We start from the raw sequence: 19,646 nt of genomic DNA, 5'->3' as shown, positions 1-19,646 counted from the left end.
CTTGCCCTAATTGGTTGAAGGTCAGACATATGTCAGGAAGTTAAAGACACGGATACAAATCAAACACGTATACTCACAGAAGTCCTAAAAGGAAACACATATAGATCTGTGAATAATTAGTTTTATACATCAGTATTTATATGTTTGTCATCTACAGTTAATGAACTTTTTATATTTTAGTCAAATAAATATAGTACGTTAGAAAGTATTTTATTTCTACTTAATTTCCTTAATAAGAATAATTGTATCACATTCCAATAAATATTTTATATAAGCTCTTGTTTTTCACTTATTTCCTTTAACTAGAATATAATTTTTTATGGCATATCTTTTACTGAGTATTGCTTCATTGTGAGTTCCATGTAAGTCTAATTGATGTCTTACATTTTAGATGTAAGTCTAACTGATGTCTTATATTTTATATTTTTATTCAAATAGTAATATGTGATTTATTCCGTTTGAATCATAGAAATATCAATCACTAGTATTAAAAACAATTTTAATCATAAATATTCAATGTAATAAATTATATGCTATAGGAGCTAATCTGATAGATAAATTGAACAAAGGTAATCTGAAGAAATAAAGATAAAAATGAAATTTATTTTCACATTCTTTAATATACCAGGGCCAGATTTGGTAAAAGCCAGATTATTTTTCAAATATAATTACAAAACACATCACACAGTTAAATATTTTAGTAAAGCACAGAAATTCAACAGAGCTCTGTGAGGGAAATTTACTGAAATGTTTTTTCTACAGCTTCAGTGGCCAAAAGACAGCACTGGAATGTGAGAAACTAATTTTGGTTTGTTTTAGCACCTCAGAATGTTACAAATTAATCAAGTGCTACTTAAGGTCTAGAACTCATTAACTTTATAAGTTTTACTTTTCCCATGATACAGATTAAGTTATATAGCATAAAGCTGCTTTCATCTCTCATTCCTCGTGGTGCCATCCCCACTGTACAAGTGCTCTCTTATCTGCTTTTGGTGAGTTCAGGGGAGACAGTGATGTGTGTAGAGATGTGAAAATACTAGCTTACTATTATGTAATTTACACCAGACTTAGCATGAATCCATTCTGGCTGTTTAAAACTGACCATTAAAGTCACCTGCACCTGGAAAGGAAAAAAGTACATGTAAACACACACACAACATTCATTTGTTCATACACTTTGACTAAACAATTCACTCAAATGTGAATTTTAAGGATTTAATACACTTATTTTGCCATTCGAAAAAGTAAGCTATACAGTATACTTAGAATTCACAAGGATGTCTAACTTACACATTGAATAATAAAGCTATTTCTTTAACTAGACTTCTAACTGAATCCAAGTGCCAGTTAATGACTGAAAGATATATTTTAGGTATATACATGCTAGATTGTTCTTTGAACAACAGGTACATTAGTAAGACAGTGGTCTGTAAATAAAATATATGTAAGAGTTTATATCTTATATATATATACATATATATATATATATAAACATACGTATTCCTAGTAAACTACCAGTGTAAATATACAAGCAAAATGTAGTAGCAAACATATGTATGTTTGTTTCTTGTTTTACTTTTTGTGGAGTAGCTGAGTTTGTGGCATTTGTAGAACAGATTGAGGTCTCTGATGAAAAGGGAAACAAAATGAAAACTATTGAGTGAACAGCAGGGCTCATTTGATGTGATTATGAAAGATGTTTCTTTATTCCTTTTTTTTTTCTTTTACAATCTGAAAACAGTAGTAGGGGGTTACAAGCAGATTTCATCATAGGTTGTCAATCACTGTCATTTAACATTTGCAGGGGAAGATGTCTTTATTCAAGGACAGCTGGGCAAATCAGAGACATAGATTTGCTGTTAGTAGCCTGTCCAGCGAACACAAAATAAACAAGGACAGGGCAGACAAACCAGCCTCTCACATAAAAATATAATGGACTCCACTGACCTCACTGCCCTCCATTCAGCTTCAGTCCCAGTTACATAAAGGCTTCACTGCCCACTTTCAATTTCCTTTAATTACCTACATGATGTAGATAAGAAAATGAACCTCACTTACAGTCAGTGATCACACACAGGAAATTAGCTAGACAAGTTGTTTAAAATTAGAGGAGTAATTTGGAGGTAAATAGAGTGCCCGACTGAGGGAGAAGAAGCAAAGAAGAGGTTTTGATTGCTTGTTTGTTTCTAGGCAGGGATTTTGATTATTTTACCAGCTCTCTCTAGGCTAATCCTAGAATCGCTACATTTCTCATCAATGAAAAACTAAGTTTAAAAAAAAAAAATCTTCTTTGTAAGAATTCTGAAACAAGCACAGTAAAATACTTGAAGGAACCGGCAGCCAAATAAGTGGTGAAGCAACCATGTCACATTCTCAAGAGCTTAAAAAAATTGTGAACTGGAATTCCAGGAATAAATGATCGTGGTTTTCACGGGAGGATCTGGCCAAGCATTTGAGGATTAAATAGCAGTTGTCTTCCATCAGTCTTCATTGTAAATCAGCTTTTCGAGTCCATAATCAAGCCCACCAAAAGTACATTAAGATTGGTGATAATATTTTTAATTTAGTCTACTCCATCTAAAATCAGTATTTCCTATTTTATTTTTATGGTATTTACCATTGTAGTTTTTTTATTAGGAAACACTGTTTCTTCATCATATAACTGTAATACTTCATCCTCAGAAAACTGGCACCAGATGTAGAATCCAAATGATTCTTTCTTTCTCTGTCTCCCCATAGTATTTTGAATTGGTTCCTTAAGCTGCACCGAAAAGTATGTTTATTTATCACACACTGATATACTTCTGTCACTGTCACTGTCATCCCGTTGCTCATCGATTTGTTCGAGTGGGCACCAGTAACATCTCTCATTTGAGACTTAATGTTACTGTTTTTGGCATTTCGAATATGCCACGGGTAGCTTGCCAAGCTCTGCCGTGCGGGTGAGACACTCTCTGTAGCTTGCTGGGCTCTCTGAAAGGGGCGGAGGAATATCGAACACGGGTCGGCTGCGTGAAAGGCAAACGCCCAACCACTGTGCTGGATAGTTAATGTGCATTTATTAAACCTGCTTGGAAACTACAGCCTGTAGTCAAGCCTATAGTTCAAGAGGCTACAGTTCCTGAAAATTTTTGTTTGTTTTGGGGCCATACCCAGCAGTGCTCAGCATACTTCTGCCTGGCTCAGGGGCCATAAGCGGTGCCGGGAATCAAACTTGGTCTGTTGTGTGCAAGGCCAAAGCCCTGCCTGCTGTACTATCTCTCTAGCCCCAGTTCCTGAATATGTTATCTTTAATGTGACTTTCCCTTCGATGATGAGAATATTTTATTTTAAAGAATCATTATTTTATGTAACACAATTGCATGGGTGTGGATTACTTTGGTAAAGTGAATTTAGTACAAGAAAAAGACCAGTAACTTAAAAAATTAATAATGTTTAATAATCATGACAATTTACAATAACTACATATCATTTTAAGCAATCAAGTATTGTACACATATATAAAATTGTTAACCGTAATTTAAAACTGGAAACTTAAAACTCAAGTCATTAAATCTTAAACTTGGGTAACACCCTGAAGTATGGTATCAGATGTGGGAGTTATTATTATTGATAATGCCTAACATGTGTACCAGCTCTTATATTTCTTAAGTATGTCATAAATACTGTTATAATGAATCCTCACACCAAATCCCAATTTAAGATAAGGAATGTAGGACTTAGTAGAGTTCAGTTATTCTCAAAGGTCGCATAACTTGTAAATAGCAGAGCTGAAAAATCCACCTGTTGTATCAGTTCCCAGATCCAGCGTTCTCTGTACCACCTCACACCATACCATACCACCCTCGTGATCTATAGCATTTCTAAGGAAATGAATTGCCTTCTACATTCTTTGGATTCCCCCTTTAATTCAGACACTGGAAGCAGATACTTTAACAGGAATGACAACTATTGTTGAAGCCTCAGTTAAGTATAGAAAATTTTGACTATAGAAATTATTATTGATTTGATATTCCATATACATTTGCAAAATAAATGTCAACTTCTGTGAAGATCTCAAAAAGATTGCCTGTGTCTAATTAAATAATGAGGAAAAAAAATCAACAAAGCATACTTAAATGATACAATCAAGTTAAGTGTGCCAGGGTTTTCCTGCATTATCGGTGCCGTCTCCTTTTTCAGTTCAAGTTTGGACTTTACCCCATCAATCATCCCCTTCCACATCTAAAATGAAGTTTTATTTTTTCAGTTCTGCCATAACCTCCTCAAAAACCTTTCCTGACTATTACTATTTGTACCTCTATTTCTTTTAAGCGACATCTAATGTCCTAGTTCTCTCTCTTGAAGAACCTGACAAGCTACCGAGAGTCTATTGCCCACTTGGGAGAGCCTGGCAAGCTCCCCGTGGCGTATTCATATCCAAAATACAGTAACAGATATATACATACCTCTCGGAGAGCCCGGCAAGCTACCGAGAGTATCCCGCCCACATGGCAGAGCCTGGTAAGCTACCCGTGGCGTATTCAATATGCCAAAAATAGTAACAGTAGGTCTCATTCCCCTGACCCTGAAAAAGCCTCCAATTGTTGGGAAAGACCAGTAAGGAGAGGCTGCTAAAATCTCAGGGTTGAGTGTAATAGAGACATTACTGGTGCCCACTCGAGTAAATCAAGGAACAACGGGATGACAGTGATACAGAGATACCTCTATCTCTTTATACATACCCAGTTGTCATTTCCATTTATTTGCAGTCAACTTTGAAGGTCTAATTCTTCACTTGATTATAAAGTTTTATCAATAGTCGTGTATGTTTTTGTTCACTGTTGTAGACCCAACAATCCACATGACTCTGACTAAGGCCTTGCCAGTGCAGTTATCAAAGAAAGCATTTTTCATTTTCTTAAAGTTTATATTTTTTACAAAGTTTTTAAAGATTGCATCGCTGCATTAATTAAGTTATTTAGTAAGATTGCTGCCTTTGGGTCTTCAGCATAAAGACTACTTGACCCCCTTATTGGCCAGAGAAGCAACTCTGTGCTGCAGGACTGTGCTTCCAGTCCAAAACGTACTCAGCTGTTCGCAGACTCATCTGACACTGATACTGCCGGCAGTGAGGATTTCACAATCCTAGTGAAGCAGGGGATTAAAGCAATAAATCAGGTAATTCAAGCAGAATTGGTCTGGTTTAGAGAACAGTGGAGTGAGTCACATCTTACATAGAGTTAAGATACTAAAGCAAATAAAAGCTACTCAAGATCAAAATGCCTGAAAATAGCTCCACAAGTGTGAAGTCAGCTAGTTTGGTTATGCTCTTTCTCAAGGTGTTCAGTGCCAATTAGTTTTTCCTCTATATCCAGAGCAGATTGCCGTTTCTTTCATTTGCACCAAATGAAGTAGTTGTCTAGCATTTAGGAATCACATTTTATGGAAAAATGCACAACTTTGAACACCAGAATCATATCGCAGAAAGATGCTCACATTTCCAGGGGTGTCTGGGAACTAAGACTAGGAAAAGCCGAGTGGAGAGAGTGAAACAGAGAGAGAAGGGAATGGAGGAGAGAGAGGGAGGCAGGGAGGGAGGCAGGGAGGGAGGGAGAGAGAACGAGCGCTTGTGTTTGCTTCAGAAGGGAGATGGGTGGTCTATAGCATCAAATTTTGAGGAAACTAGATTTCATTAATAATCCTGTTATGTTCTTCAGCCGAATTCTTTTCACATAATATATTTTTTTTATTTTTGTTAAGCTTCTCACATAATTTATAAATCTAGCCTTATATTCTATATATCCAAAATCTGGATAGGGAACAGAGAGATAATATAGCAAGTAGAGAGCCTGCCTTGCACAAAACCAATCTGGGTTCGATCCCCAGCCCCCCACAGCCCTCCCTCCCCCCATTGTCTCCCAAGCGCCACCAGGAATGACCTCTGAGCACAGAGTCTGAAGTAAACCCTGAGTACAACCAGGTGTGGCCCAAAAACAACAAAATCTGGAGAGTGAATTCACTTTGCCTTATAAAATAATTTTTCCATTTTATTATAGAAGATCAGGAGTTGTATTTTGTGATCCGCAGAAAGAACTCTAGATAGCAATAAATATTTTAGACTGTGAGACAGATTTAAAGCTGATTTCTCCAGGCTCCAGTTCCACCAACTAGCTGGATTATTGCCCTCCCTTTAAGTGTATTTTGCATGCTTGACAGAAAGCGCCTGTTCACTGAGTTCCCAGTCTCTTTGCTATTAATAGTATCCTCATTCTCTTCATCCCTGAGGCTTACACATTAGGCCCCTTCCTATCTGTTTTTATGGCTCTGCTCAAACTATTTTCTCTCCCTGGAATGAAGGGAATCTCTCTTCTGCTCTCATCTTCTGCAAATTGTTCTAAGCCTAGAACAAACGCCACCTCTTCTGGGAAACTTTCCAATACATTCATCTTACTTCAGTGTTCTTCAAGAACAGTATCTTATTTGACACTTAAAATACCTGTTTGTTTATATAAGTCATTTCCCCTAATGAGATTTTAATTTCTAAAAGGGAAAGGACATGTCTCACATTTCTGAATCTTTTTTTTTTTTAATCTGCTTTTCTACTTTTCTTAAACCCTTTGGCAGGACTGAGATAGGTGGACTTTGTTGATGGAGATTTAAGTGGAGTCTACACACTAGGTAGAAAAATTTCAGTCATCATTTTGAAATCCACATCAGTCACCCTGACATGCACCTGAAGTATAAAATAATAGCATTCTCATACACAGCGTCCTTTTGGCAAATTCTTCAGAAAGAATAAGGAAGAGCTGAAATCACACGCAAAACGAAAACTAAGATGTCACATCAGGCAAAACATTATTAACTCCTAATGGTAAAATACCCTATATATATAATATTCCAAATGAATCAAGACAATATGAAAAATATGGCTAATATTATGACATAGCTAAGTAATATGAGATATGTCTAAAAGCATGCTTCCAGTTCCATTAAATAGAATATTCCAAGTATTTACATAAGTATTTACATAAGATATTATTTAGCATAATGTATTAATTAATTTTGAATCACATCTTTCTGTCTCTTGAACACAGTGTCTTTCCTCCAAGTACAGGGCTAATATGTTCCAGAACACTGTTCCCTTCTCTCTTCATCTAGTTCATACCAGCTTTGTATCTTAGTTTCATGACCTTTCTCACTTGGTAGAGTTCACTCCTTAACTCTCAGGCTTCCATGTATCTTCTTCATAGCACTGGTCACAATGTCAAATTTGCATTTATGTGTATGATTGGCGTAGAGTCCACCTTCTTTGCAAAGTAAATCTCCATAGTTCTTTAAATCAATGTCATCTCTTTGGGGGAAGGGACAGTTAGGACCAGACCTGGTGGTTCTCAAGACCAACCAGCTTGTGCTTGGTAAGATTGCTCCCCGCAGTGATTAGAGACCGTCCGGTGCTGGAGAGAGGACATGCAAGGCAAGTACCTTAACCTGTACTATCTCTCCAGCTCCTAAATGTAACTATTCTTTATGTAATGCTTGTCTTTATCCCTGTTTGCTCTCTTTGGGAAAGTAAGAAAATTACTTGACTGAAATTAACGTAATACTCTGGATTTCCCTAATTAGTGTTTGCATGGTGTATTTTGCCCACCCACTTCCCATTAATTATACTTTAAATGTCATTATGCCACTTCACGGATAATAATATGTTTTAACAACAGTCTTGATTCCTTCTGCTTGTCCCTTATTATGTTACTGTCATTTATTTCATTTACATAGGAAAAGGCTTGTATGTGCATAAAATATATAATTAATCTTAAATTTTTGAATAATTTTGAACATGTTCATTTGACCAGTTAACATAAGAAAAAGTTTTTTGTTTACCTCCACATTCTCTTTCTTTCATGATCTTCCTTTCTTTGGTCTAAACCTCAGACCTGTATTGTTTTCTGTCTCTCTAAGGAATTTCTTTTTTTAATTTTTTTTTTTTTTTTTTTTTTTTGCTTTGTGGGTCACACCCGGCAATGCACAGGGGTTATTCCTGGCTCTGCACTCAGGAATTACCCCTGGTAGTGCTCAGGGGACCATATTTTTTATTTTAATGAATCATTGTGAAATACAGTTACAGACTTACACACTTGCATGATTATGTTTCGGTCATACAATGTTCGAGTACCCATCCCTCCACCTGTACCCATTCTCTACCACCAATGTTTCCAGTATCCCTCCCACCACCCCCAACCCAACCCCCATCCCCCACTGCGAATGTGGCAGGCACATTCCCTCTTACTCTCTCTCTCCTTCTGGGTATTATGGTTTGCAATACAGGTACTAAGACGCCATTATGTTTGGTCCATAGCCCTACTGACAATAAATTAACTCTCTTTTTCTGAGAAAATATTTCTCTTATATTTTTGAAGGATAATTTCACAAGGTTCAGAATTATAGGTTGGGGTTTTTTTTTTTTCCTCTCAACACTATAAATATTTCACTCATCTTTCTTTTTGCAAAGTTTTTAAGAAAAAGTCAGAAGTCATTATATTTGCTTCTCTACAGAAAAAGTGTTTTTTGTTTTTTGTGGGTTTTTTAAATATTTTTTACTTCTGTCATTTGGAGAGGGTATGTCATGGTATAGTTACACTGTGTTTATCCTTCTTAGTATACTCTGAGCTTTGTAGACATATGGTGTCTGAGACTAATTTAGGGAAATTTCTATTCATTTTTGTTTTAAGTATTTTTTCTTTTCCTTTCTTTTCCACCTGGTACTCCCATTAATGTATATTTTCTACCTTCTGTAATTATCCTTCCATTCTTAGTCTGTTCTATTTTGTTTTCATTTTCTTTTGTTTCTTTTTTTGTTTTCTTTGCTTCTCAGTTTTTAAAGATTGTCATTATATCCTCAAACTCACTCTTTATGTCTTCTATTAATTCCATCAAAGTCTTCAATTAATTCCATTTAAGCCTTCTATTAATTTAGTTAAAGGCACTCAAAGGCATGCTTCATTTCTGTTAGATTTTTTTTTTTTGTCCTTAGAACTTTCAGTTTATACTTTAAATGTTTATCTCTTGGGGCAGGAGCAGTAGTATAGCCGGTAAGGCATGTGATTCCTGGGTGGAAGAATCGAACACTGTTTGGCCGAGTGAAAGGCGAACGCCCTACCGCTGTGCTATCACTGTTAAACTGACCCCAAAAGCAAAAAAAAAAAAAAAGATGTTTATCTCTTGACTGATGCCCACCTGATCTTACTATCTACTTTATATGCTAGATTCAGTCATATTGATAATGTTTTTAAATTCCAAATTGGGGTATTCTATCACCCCTGTCATGACCTGTTCTGATGATGGCGCTGGCACTGTCTTTTCAAATTGTGGGGGGTTTGCCAGTATGTAGAATGCTGCATATGACTTCTCCAATGGAATATAGAGTTGTGTCAAATATCAAGGTGTTTAATCCATTTTGAGTTAACTTTTTTTTATGGTGTGAGATCGGGATCCCAGTTTGGGTTTTTGCATGTGGTTTGCCCCATCAGTGATTGTGTATGTCATTCACCCCTCACTGACTAACTCAAATCCATGACCAAGCCAAAAAAAATAAATTAATTAACAAATAGGATTACATCAAATTGAGGAGCTTCTGCACTGCAAAAGAAATGAGAATTAGAGTGACTCACCCCACTGAGTAACTTAGACCCGTGGTCTCTTCTCATTGATGAAATTAGTCCCTACAGGGTCTCTCTTAGCTCTGAAGGCACTCCAACACTGCATAGCGTGCTGTCATTGCCTCAGGCACTCCAGAACCTGAAGATTGAACCATCAGGCCCAATTGACTAAGTGTCATAGCAAGTGAACCTGGGAACCCCCTGAACATTGCTTGGGAGCCCACTCCACACAAAAAATTAAAATCCAAGCAAAGAATAAGGTCAGTGGCAGTCAGCCTCACCCTGGAGGTAAAATTGATTGCAAACGTGAACATTATTCCAAACTAAGTGCTGGCCACGGACTGACTCACATTGTGTAAGGTACTAACTCAAAGCTTCCCCATGCCAGGAACTCTGGAGAAATAATTTTTTTTTCTCAGAATTGCTCATTTTTTCTGCTAGAAAACCCAAGAGGAATTTTTCTCTGATATTTACTGTGGAAATCTGGTTGAGCTCCTAAAGGCAAATCTTACAGTGCCATGGGGTTCCCTCCTCTGAGGAGATTCCCCTAAAGTATTGAGCTTTCAGAGATTCCCACACTGAGCCTCAAGGCAGCCATCAATCTCAGCACCATTGCTGTTGCTCTGACTCAGTTTCATCAGTTTCTCATACATTGCCCTGAGCCTGCCTACAGCTCCAGTCTTATGGGCCGTTCTTGCAAGGTTCCCTCCCCTGTCTCGTAAATATTCGAGGAGTCGTTGATTTTGCAAGTTTGCTCTATTTTTAAATTATTCTCTTATTTTGACTGTGGCGTGTCTCCTTTCAGTATCCTTACATGTGTAAACAAAAGTCTTTGACTTTCAGGAACATTTATGTGATCTATGACAATAAGCTTTAAGTTAATGATGCTGCTCTTCATCCTTTTTACCTCATTCTTCGCATCTCTTTTTTCCCCAAACTAATTCTCTCACTCATCTTATAGAGCATACTTTCGATTTTCATTTTTCAAAAAGTTTTTCCTGATGTGTGAAAACAAGTAGGTCCCCAAATGGAATGTCCTTCTGTGCTCTGTACATATAATATATATCATAATATTCATTACTCTTGCTTGAACTTGCTTATCTATCTTCTCTGATGAGTTCTCAGTTACTTGTTCAGTGACCCAATGTCAAGCATAGAGTAATGCTATTATTGTTTTTAGATATGTAAGTAAGAAGAGCAGGGGGCTGGAGCAATAGCACAAGCGGGTACAGTATTTGCCTTGCACACAGCCGACCCGGCTTCGATTCCCAGCATCCCATATGGTTCCCCAAGCACCACCAGCAGTAATTCCTGAGTGCATGAGCCAGGAGTAACCCCTGTGTATCGCCAGATGTGACCCAAAAAGCAAAAAAAGAAAAACAAAAAGGAAAAGACGAGAAGTCATGTCAGTAAAGGCTAAGAGGTGTGCTAATTATGATATGTTTGGTCTAGCACATTAATATGCACATCTTTGATTGTTTGGGTTTTTTGTTTCAGGACGCAGAAGAATACACAGATTTGCCAGTGAGACACAATGAAGATCATATGAATAGTGAACTGGCAAAATGCCTTCCCTTAGAAACCAATCCTCACTCATTTGACAGTCCTCACACCAAAGCGTACCTGCTCCTGCAGGCCCACCTCAGCCGCACCATGCTGCCCTGCCCAGATTACGACACCGACACCAAGACAGTTTTGGACCAAGCTCTCAGAGTGTGTCAGGTATGGTGGTAATTTCTTACGATCTGCATTTTTTTCTTCATCATCCTCTTTCCCGTATTTTACACTAAAATGTACTTATATTAACAACTTTTTGATGGTGTTGTTGGAAAAAAAAAAAAAAAACTTGGTAAGTCAAGAATTTCCTAAGGGACATTTTAATGCAATAAGGTGGCGGTTTTGGTTATCCGTTCAGTCAGAATATACTGAATATGCACTAAGTTCAGGCATTCTTTGGTACTAAGCATGTATCAGTGAATAGAACTGAAGACTGCCTGCTCAGAGAGACTTTCTCTTAGAATGGAGAAGACAGTTTATTAATCAAGTGGTGATAACTGTTAATTTTAATAAAATTAAATATAAAGGAAGTGGGGAAAAAAAGATGAAAGCTGCTATTTTCCAGTGTGATGTTCAGGGACTCTCTTACTTAAAAAATAATACTTAAGAGTGAAGAAAGGGAGCAAGCCATTGAGTTTCTGGGAACATATTCCCAGCACTGGAAAAGGACTGTGCCAGACCTTCATAGGAACTGAGTGGGTATATTCTAGGAAAATTAAGGAGGTCGACACAGAAAAGAAGGATGAAAAGAGTAAGTGAGAAACAAGGAAAGTCGGAGTGGGTGAGAGAGGAGGTTGAGTAAACATTTTAGAGGAAATAGACCCACACCATGTCAGAACTTTGTAAACCCAAATGGATGAGGCTTTTGGATTTTACTCTGAATCAGAGTGAAATCACTAGAGCAGTTCTGCAGAAATGGTTACATTGGTAGCATCTATGAGTGTTCTTGTAATTTTAAAAATGAGAAGTTCCCAAATATGCCTTTCCTCATTTAAAAATGATAGTAATCAGGGCCTGAGAGATGGCATGTAGGCTATTTGCCTTGCACACGACTGACCAAGGTTCAATCCCTGGCATCCCCACATGGTCCGCTGACTCCCTCCAGCAGTGACCACTGCGCACAGAGCCAGGAGTTAGGCCTGAGCACTGTTGGGTGTGGCCCCAAAACCAAATAATAATGATAATAAATACATAAAAGTAATAATAATAAGGGCCATAATGATAGTATGGGGATTAAAGCACATGCCTTGCATGTATCCAACCCTAGTTCAGTCCATGGTACTACATGCTACCCTGAACATTGTCAAGTGCAACCCTGGAGCCCCACCTCCACCACTGCCAGGGGGCCCAGGTAATTCTCAGCACCCTGCAGTGTCCGAGTAGCAGCATAGCAGCACTGATGCATTGAACCACAGGCTCAGTTGGCTGACAATTTCTGGATTTCAAGGACGCCCAGGTCTCTTGAGCACTGCTGGCTTGAAAGGCCAACTAAAATTAAAATAATAATAAATCCATTTTATGTTAATATAAATAACATGATTTTTGGTGAAAAAAATAGCTATTTTCCAAAAAAGCAAATTAGTGGGCAATCTGGCATTGTTTTCACAATAGTGATGTTTTGCAAGTATTTTAAATTTCCAGTTTAATAAAAGTCATCTGAACTCATGTCTTATTTTGCAATCAATCTATTACAACATGATACTTTAGTTGAATTAGATAAAGAAAATCCAGCCTCATAGACACATGTAGTTTAAAAGGCAAGAGTATTTTCAGAAACTTCTCTGGTAATTCTGAATAATTTTTTTTAGTACTTGAAAGCTTATAGAAGCATGTATTGTTTCTTTTTTTTTTTTTTTTTTTTAAATTCAGTGTGGATATTTTTTATTTATTTATTTATTTTTGCTTTTTGGGTCACACCCAGCGATGCTCAGGGGTTACTCCTGGTTTTTCACTCAGGAATTACTCCTGGCAGTGCTTGGGGGACCATATGGGATGCCGGGGATCGAACTCGGGTCGGCCTCGTGCAAGACAAACGCCCTACCCGCTGTGCTATCGCTCCGGCCCCGAAGCATGTATTGTTTCTTAAAAGTTCGTTGCCATAAGCAATCTGAGCCCTTTTAATGAACTTTTCATACCTTTAAGGCTCTAGGGCTAAAAGCAGAACTAGTTTCCTGAGAAATATTTGGATCTGTGTTCTTTTTCTCTCTATTTTTTTTAACAGTTTTTATTGAGATACCTGAATTTACAATGATCAGCACTGTAGCACTGTCGTCCCGTTGTTCATTGATTTGTTCAAACGGGCACAAGTAATGTCTCCATTGTGAGACTTGTTGTTACTGTTTTTGGCATATCAAATACCCCACGGGTAGCATGCCAGGCTCTGCCATACAGGCGGGATATTCTTGGTAGCTTGCCGGACTCTCAAGAGGGATGGAGGAATCAAACCTGGGTCGGCCGCAAGCAAGGCAAATGCCCTACTTGCTGTGCTATCGCTCCAGTTTGAATTTATAATACTGTTCATTTTACTTTTCATGTACACATCATTCCAGCATGATCTGGATTTTTTTTTTTGAAGAAAATTAGCAGAATCTGCTAATGGATTATGTAAGGGTATTTAAGGAAAGTGAGGAAATAAAGATGATCCCCAGGCTGTTCTCCAAAGCAACCAGAAGGATTGAGGTAGGAAATGATGACCAAGAAATTATTGTGTAAGAGGAATGAGAGAAGCACAAATAAAAGTTAGAAATTTTGAGGGATTGTGACTTTCTGTTTTATATCCTTTTTTTCTAATGACTTCTTTTAGTATCGAAAGAAAAGGTATACACCAGAGATAATACCGTTAGTAAGGTGCTTGCCTTACACACAGCTGATCTGGGTTCAATTTTTGGCACCACCTTTGGTCTGCTGAACCCCTTCAGGAGTAATTCCTGAGCATAAGAGCCAGAAGTTATCCCTGAGCATGGACTTGTACGGCCCCAAAACAAACCAAAAACTTCAACATGGGCTTTCTAAAGGTTGATCAAATGAGTCTATGAGGATGATATAGCTATAAAGCTGTAAATTATGGTATCTTTTGCAAAATGAAAGTGACCTTAGTATCTTTAAGGTTGTAGAGCACTCTAAAATATTATAATTCCATTTATGAATTCTGTATCTGTTTATTCTGTCTACATCTGTATTTGAAAATACACCTGTAGGGGCTGGAGTGATAGCACAGCGGGTAGGGCGTTTGCCTTGCACGCGGCCAACCCGGGTTCGAATCCCAGCATCCCATATGGTCCCCTGAGCACGGCCAGGGGTAATTCCTGAGTGCAGAGCCAGGAGTAACCCCTGTGCATCGCCAGGTGTGACCCAAAAAGCAAAAAAAAAAAAAAAGAAAAAAAAAAAAGAAAATACACCTGTAACAGAAGACTCAAAAGTATTCAACAAAAGATTAAAAGAATAGCTATCTCTGCACAGCAGAATTTTAAGTCATTTTTAAATTTCCTTATGCCTTTCTAGAATGTTTGAATGTTTTTTTGGTTTTTTGGTTTGGGTTTGCTTTGCTTTGGAGGTTCCACCCAGCACTATGCTAGGGGTTCAGTCCAAACCATGCTCGGTGGACCAAGCAATGCTAAGCATTGCCTTCTTAAATGGTTCGAATGTTTTCAAATGAGGTGCTAACCATTTTTATTATTAAAAAGTAAAACACGTTGAATTTTGTAAACAATTCCTATCTCAAAGAGGGATGTTTTCAGAGTGGCTAAGTACAAACTATCAGAAATTAGAAAGGAAGTAAGGCTATAATAAGCAAATAAATTTTTTTTTTTTTGTAAACAATTCCTATCTCAAAGAGGGATGTTTTCAGAGTGGCTAAGTACAAACTATCAGAAATTAGAAAGGAAGTAAGGCTATAATAAGCAAATAAATTTTTTTGACACTGTCTTGTAACTAACACATGGTTTACCCCTCTGGGAGGATGATTTGCCACTCTTCGTTAGTCACACTTTGTAAACAAAGGTTAAAGTTCCTAAGGTTTGAGCTGTTGCCCTGGATGTTCATTTATGCTTTCTATAACTTTTCCGCCTACAAATGCTGACCTGTTAGTGAACCCAAGAGTCAGTACGTGTTGGAGAAAAGTTGGAGGAGAAATGAGACTTTTATACTTACAAATATATTTATATGTGTGCGTATAAATGTCATACCTAAAAATTTTAATGTATAGTCAGCTCACTGAAATTTTCTTTTCTTACCACTCAGAAATAATAGAAAGGCTGTGTAATAATAAAAGCCAATTTCTGACGAAGTCTGTTTTTAAATTTTGGGAAAGGGACTCAGGTGCTTTTATAAGACTTTATTAGACTTTTACAATTTATTATAGTTTAGGAAATTACAGTAGTTAAAATTTATAGTATTGGTAAACCAAATTACTACACCACCAAAGTGCCCATGGCCCTCTACCATTTTTCCTTTAATTAAAAAAAGCAATACACTTTTTTAAAAAATGGGGTTGGAGCTATAGTACAGCAAGTAGGGCGTTTGCTTTGCATGAGACAGGCCCAGAGTCCATCCCTGGCACTCCCTCTGAGCACTACAAGGAGTGATCCTTGAGCACCCAGGGCCAGGAGTAAGCCTGTGGACTGCCAAGTGAGACCCATGAGCACAAAACAAAAAATATTTTTCATAATAGAAAAATAAAATGTAAAATGATTGTCAATGGCCACAAATATGAGCTTTTTATTTTATTTTATTTTATTTTATTTCTGCTTTTTCTATCACGCTTGGTGATGCTTAGAAATATTCCCTGCTCTTGGGAAATGCACGCCGAAAGTAGATAATGGACCAAACATGATGACCTCTCAGTTATCTGTGTTGCAAACCATACTACCCAAAAGTATAGAGAGAGTATGGGGAATATTATCTGCCATAGAGGCAGGGGGAGGGTGGGAAAGCAGGGGTATACCCGGGATATTGGTGGGGGGGAATGTGCACTGGTGGAGGGGTGGGTGTTTGATCATTGTGAGATTGTAACCCAAACATGAAAGCTTGTAATTATCTCATGGTGATTCAATAAAGTTTAAAAAAATTTAAAAAAAAGAAATATTCCCTGCTCTGTGCTCAGGAATTACTCTTGGTGGTGCTGGGGGACCACTTGGGATGCCAGCGATTGAACCCAGGTCAGCCGCATGCAAGGCAAATGCCCTTTTGCTGTACTATCACTGTACTATCAGTATAGCCCTGAGCTTTTCATTTTAAAAAATACTATTTTTACTTAATTTTTTTATTTAAATTGAAGATATAATTTGTAAAACAGCACAATAAAATTTTACAGCATGTACCCTATTTACCCTAATATCTTGCCTTAGAGCTGATCCTATCCTATCAGTTACTCTAAAAAACCTTATTCATGGTTTATTAATTTGAATTTTTCACCTATTAATACCCTGTCTCTAGACTAGAATCCTGTCCAGGATCCCACTGTGCTTTTAGTTGGTTAGTCTTCATGTCTTACATGACCTTGGTGCTTTGGGAAAACATGGGCCAGTTATTGAAGAGAGGTTTACCTCAGTTCGGGTTTGCTTGATGATTTCTCCTAATTACATTGAAATAACATGATTTTATCAAAATTACCAAAGAAGGAATATATTCCCTCTCCCTTTATTGTGTATCTCATTACTATTGATGTAAACTTTTACACTTAACATGGATCTACAGACATTTTTGCCTTTGAAGTTAGTTTTTTCTCCTTTAATTGATTAGTAAGTAACTTGATGCACAAGACCTTCAGATTAATATAAATACGCTATTTCACATCAGACCTTATTTTCAGCACCTATGAGTGACTTTGCCTGAGACATTCTCTTCTGATTTTCAGTTTTCATCATCCCTAAAGTTCTACTTTTAAGAAGGAACATTTCTGGGCTAGAGCGATAGCACAGCTGGTAGGGCATTTGCCTTGCACTCGGCCAACCCGGGTTCGAATCCCAGTATCCCATATGGTTCCCTGAGCACCGCCAGGAGTAATTCCTGAGTGCAGAGCCAGGACTAACACCTATGCATCGCTGAGTGTGACCCAAAAAGCAAAAACAAAAAAAAAAGAAGGAACATTTCTTTCTCCACTTATTTATTTTCTTCATTTATATATAACTGTAGGCACATGTCTGTTTTATTGGGTAAAGTCATTGCTATCATTTTTTATTCTGCTCAAATTGTCTCAGAGTCAACCACTGGAATGCTCACCCCGACTCCTGTGTCCCTTTGACATGCCACCATCAGCTTTTGACCCCATAGCATCTAGTATTTGTCCCTGCCCCTGCCTTAGTATCAGCTATTTTTTAAAGACCCCTGGTTCTTTTTATTGAACAGTTTTTAAGACCATTCTGGACAAATCTAGACACTAGTTAATTCCCATTACTACTTGAGAATCTTTATGTCTGGACCTTCTCAGTGAAAAAAGGTAGAAATTTTTTGCATACACACATCTGTATTTTGCATAATACCTGTGATTTACATATATGGTTTAGGTGTTTGGGTGTGTGAAAACATTAATATTCAAAAAGTTCCTAATTCCACTCTAAAAGCTCCAAATCCAAGAGTTAATAAAGAGTTCACATTAGCCTTCCCTCTTTTTTGTTTATAACTCCTTTCTCCATTTGAGAAAACTGACACTCATTAATCAGTATACATTCTTATTTAGTTTTAGAATCTCTAACTTTTACTTGTGCAAAAAAACAAAATACTAACTAGAGTACAGAAGTTAACATATATTTTTTTGTTCTCTTTTAAAGGCTCATAGAATCTTTTTAAATTTGCATACAGAAATACTTACCTTCTCACTCTTTGTAGTTTTTATCATATGATTTTGTAAACTTTTTAACTTAATTAAAAATATTAAATTTTCTTAAGCTTAACAGCTGATGGCTGCAGTTTCTATTTCTTCTTATGAATGTCATAATTTATGTAATGATTCCCTTGCTGTCAAATATTATCAACATAGTTTTCCTCTATTATGAATTATAAACATTAGCTGGGATTAATAATGTTAACTTGCCTTTTCTGCAGACCTCCCAGAGAGAAACTTTCTTAGTTGCAGGGATGAAAACCAGATTTGTATCCTAAATCCTTTCATTCTTGCCATTCTTTGTAAGAGTGTGACAAAAAAATGAACAAGACATGAAGAAGAAATTACATTATATTGACTAGTGGAAGTCAAGAGCCGATAAAATGTCTGTACTCAGTGTTCAGTTTTAATCCTTTCACCCTATCTTTCTCATTGCACCTATTGTTCTCATGAATGACCTTGGCCTTAGCAAGTGTTACAGTTCTCCAAATCACTCTCCTCATAGCTGATTGAAAGTTATACTACTGTCCTCACAGGACATCACCAAGACATTATGGTCTGTAAATAGGCTTAATAAAATAAACTCATCTGTGCTCCTGGTTTTTTGTTTTGTTTTGTTTTTTTTTTTTGCTTTTTGGGTCACATCTGGTGATGCACAGGGGTTACTCCTGGCTCTGCACTCAGGAATTATTCCTGGCGGTACTCAGGGGACCATATGTGATGCTGGGAATCAAGTGGGTCGGCCACATGCAAGGCAAACACCCTGCCCGCTGTGCTATCACTTCAATCCCCTGTGCTCCTGTTTTAGTGTAAGATCTTAGGCAAGTTACATAACCCCTAGTGTCTAAGTAAAAGAAAACACCTTAGAAGAATAAAGCATTAATTTAGCTGTTTATAAAGTAAACATTTAGTTGAGGGCTCAGGGAAATAAGCCTCTCTTGGTATTCCCATTCTTAGTATTTTTTTTTAATTTCCATGCTTTATCAACTATCAGGCTGGAGCGATAGCACATTAATAGAGCATTTGCCTTGCATGCAGGCGATCTGGGTTCGATTCCTCCGCCCCTCTCGGAGAACCCGGCAAGCTACTGAGAGTATCTCGCCCACATGGCAGAGCCTGGCGAGCTACCCTTGGCATATTCGATATGTCAAAAACAGTAACAAGTCTCACAATGGAGACGTTACTGGTGCCCGCTCGAACAAATCGATGAGCAATAGGATGACAGTGATACAGTGACACTGATTAACTATCATCTTTTTTCTCTGCTTTTCTTTCTACTTTACTCTCTGGGTTGGCGCAGGGGAGGAATCTGGGGAGGGTTGGTTCCCACACTCAACTGTGCTGAGGACTTACTCCTGGCTCTGTGCTCAGGGATCACACCTGGTGGTGCTCAGGGGACCATATATGGGGCCTGGGATTGAACATAGGCCAGCTGTGTGCATGACAAGCACTTGCCTACTGTACTCTCTCTCTCTCTCTCTCTCTCTCTCTCTCTCTCTCTCTCTCTCTCTCTCTCTCTCTCTCTGATTTCTTTAAACCAAATTAAAACTTAAAGTTGGCCAGAGAGATAGTATGTGGGTGCTTGCCTTGAATGCACCCAGCCTGAGTTCTATCCCCAGAACCCCACACGA

General features: G+C 37.7%; 1 protein-coding gene across 1 annotated transcript in view; it reads left to right on the top strand.

Annotated features, from left to right (window-relative positions):
• ASCC3 (activating signal cointegrator 1 complex subunit 3) overlaps positions 1-19,646 on the top strand; it is a 332,257-nt gene that overhangs the window by 283,296 nt on the left and 29,315 nt on the right. Inside the window, exon 37 of the mRNA XM_055136146.1 lies at positions 11,136-11,360. Within this exon, the coding sequence (XP_054992121.1) occupies positions 11,136-11,360 (225 nt within the window). The remainder of the gene's footprint in view (positions 1-11,135; positions 11,361-19,646) is intronic.

This window comes from Sorex araneus, chromosome 4 (genome assembly GCF_027595985.1).
Source record: "Sorex araneus isolate mSorAra2 chromosome 4, mSorAra2.pri, whole genome shotgun sequence".
Lineage (NCBI taxonomy): Eukaryota > Metazoa > Chordata > Mammalia > Eulipotyphla > Soricidae > Sorex > Sorex araneus.
Note: the sequence above shows the minus strand (reverse complement) of the source record. Positions and strands in the feature narration are given on the sequence as shown.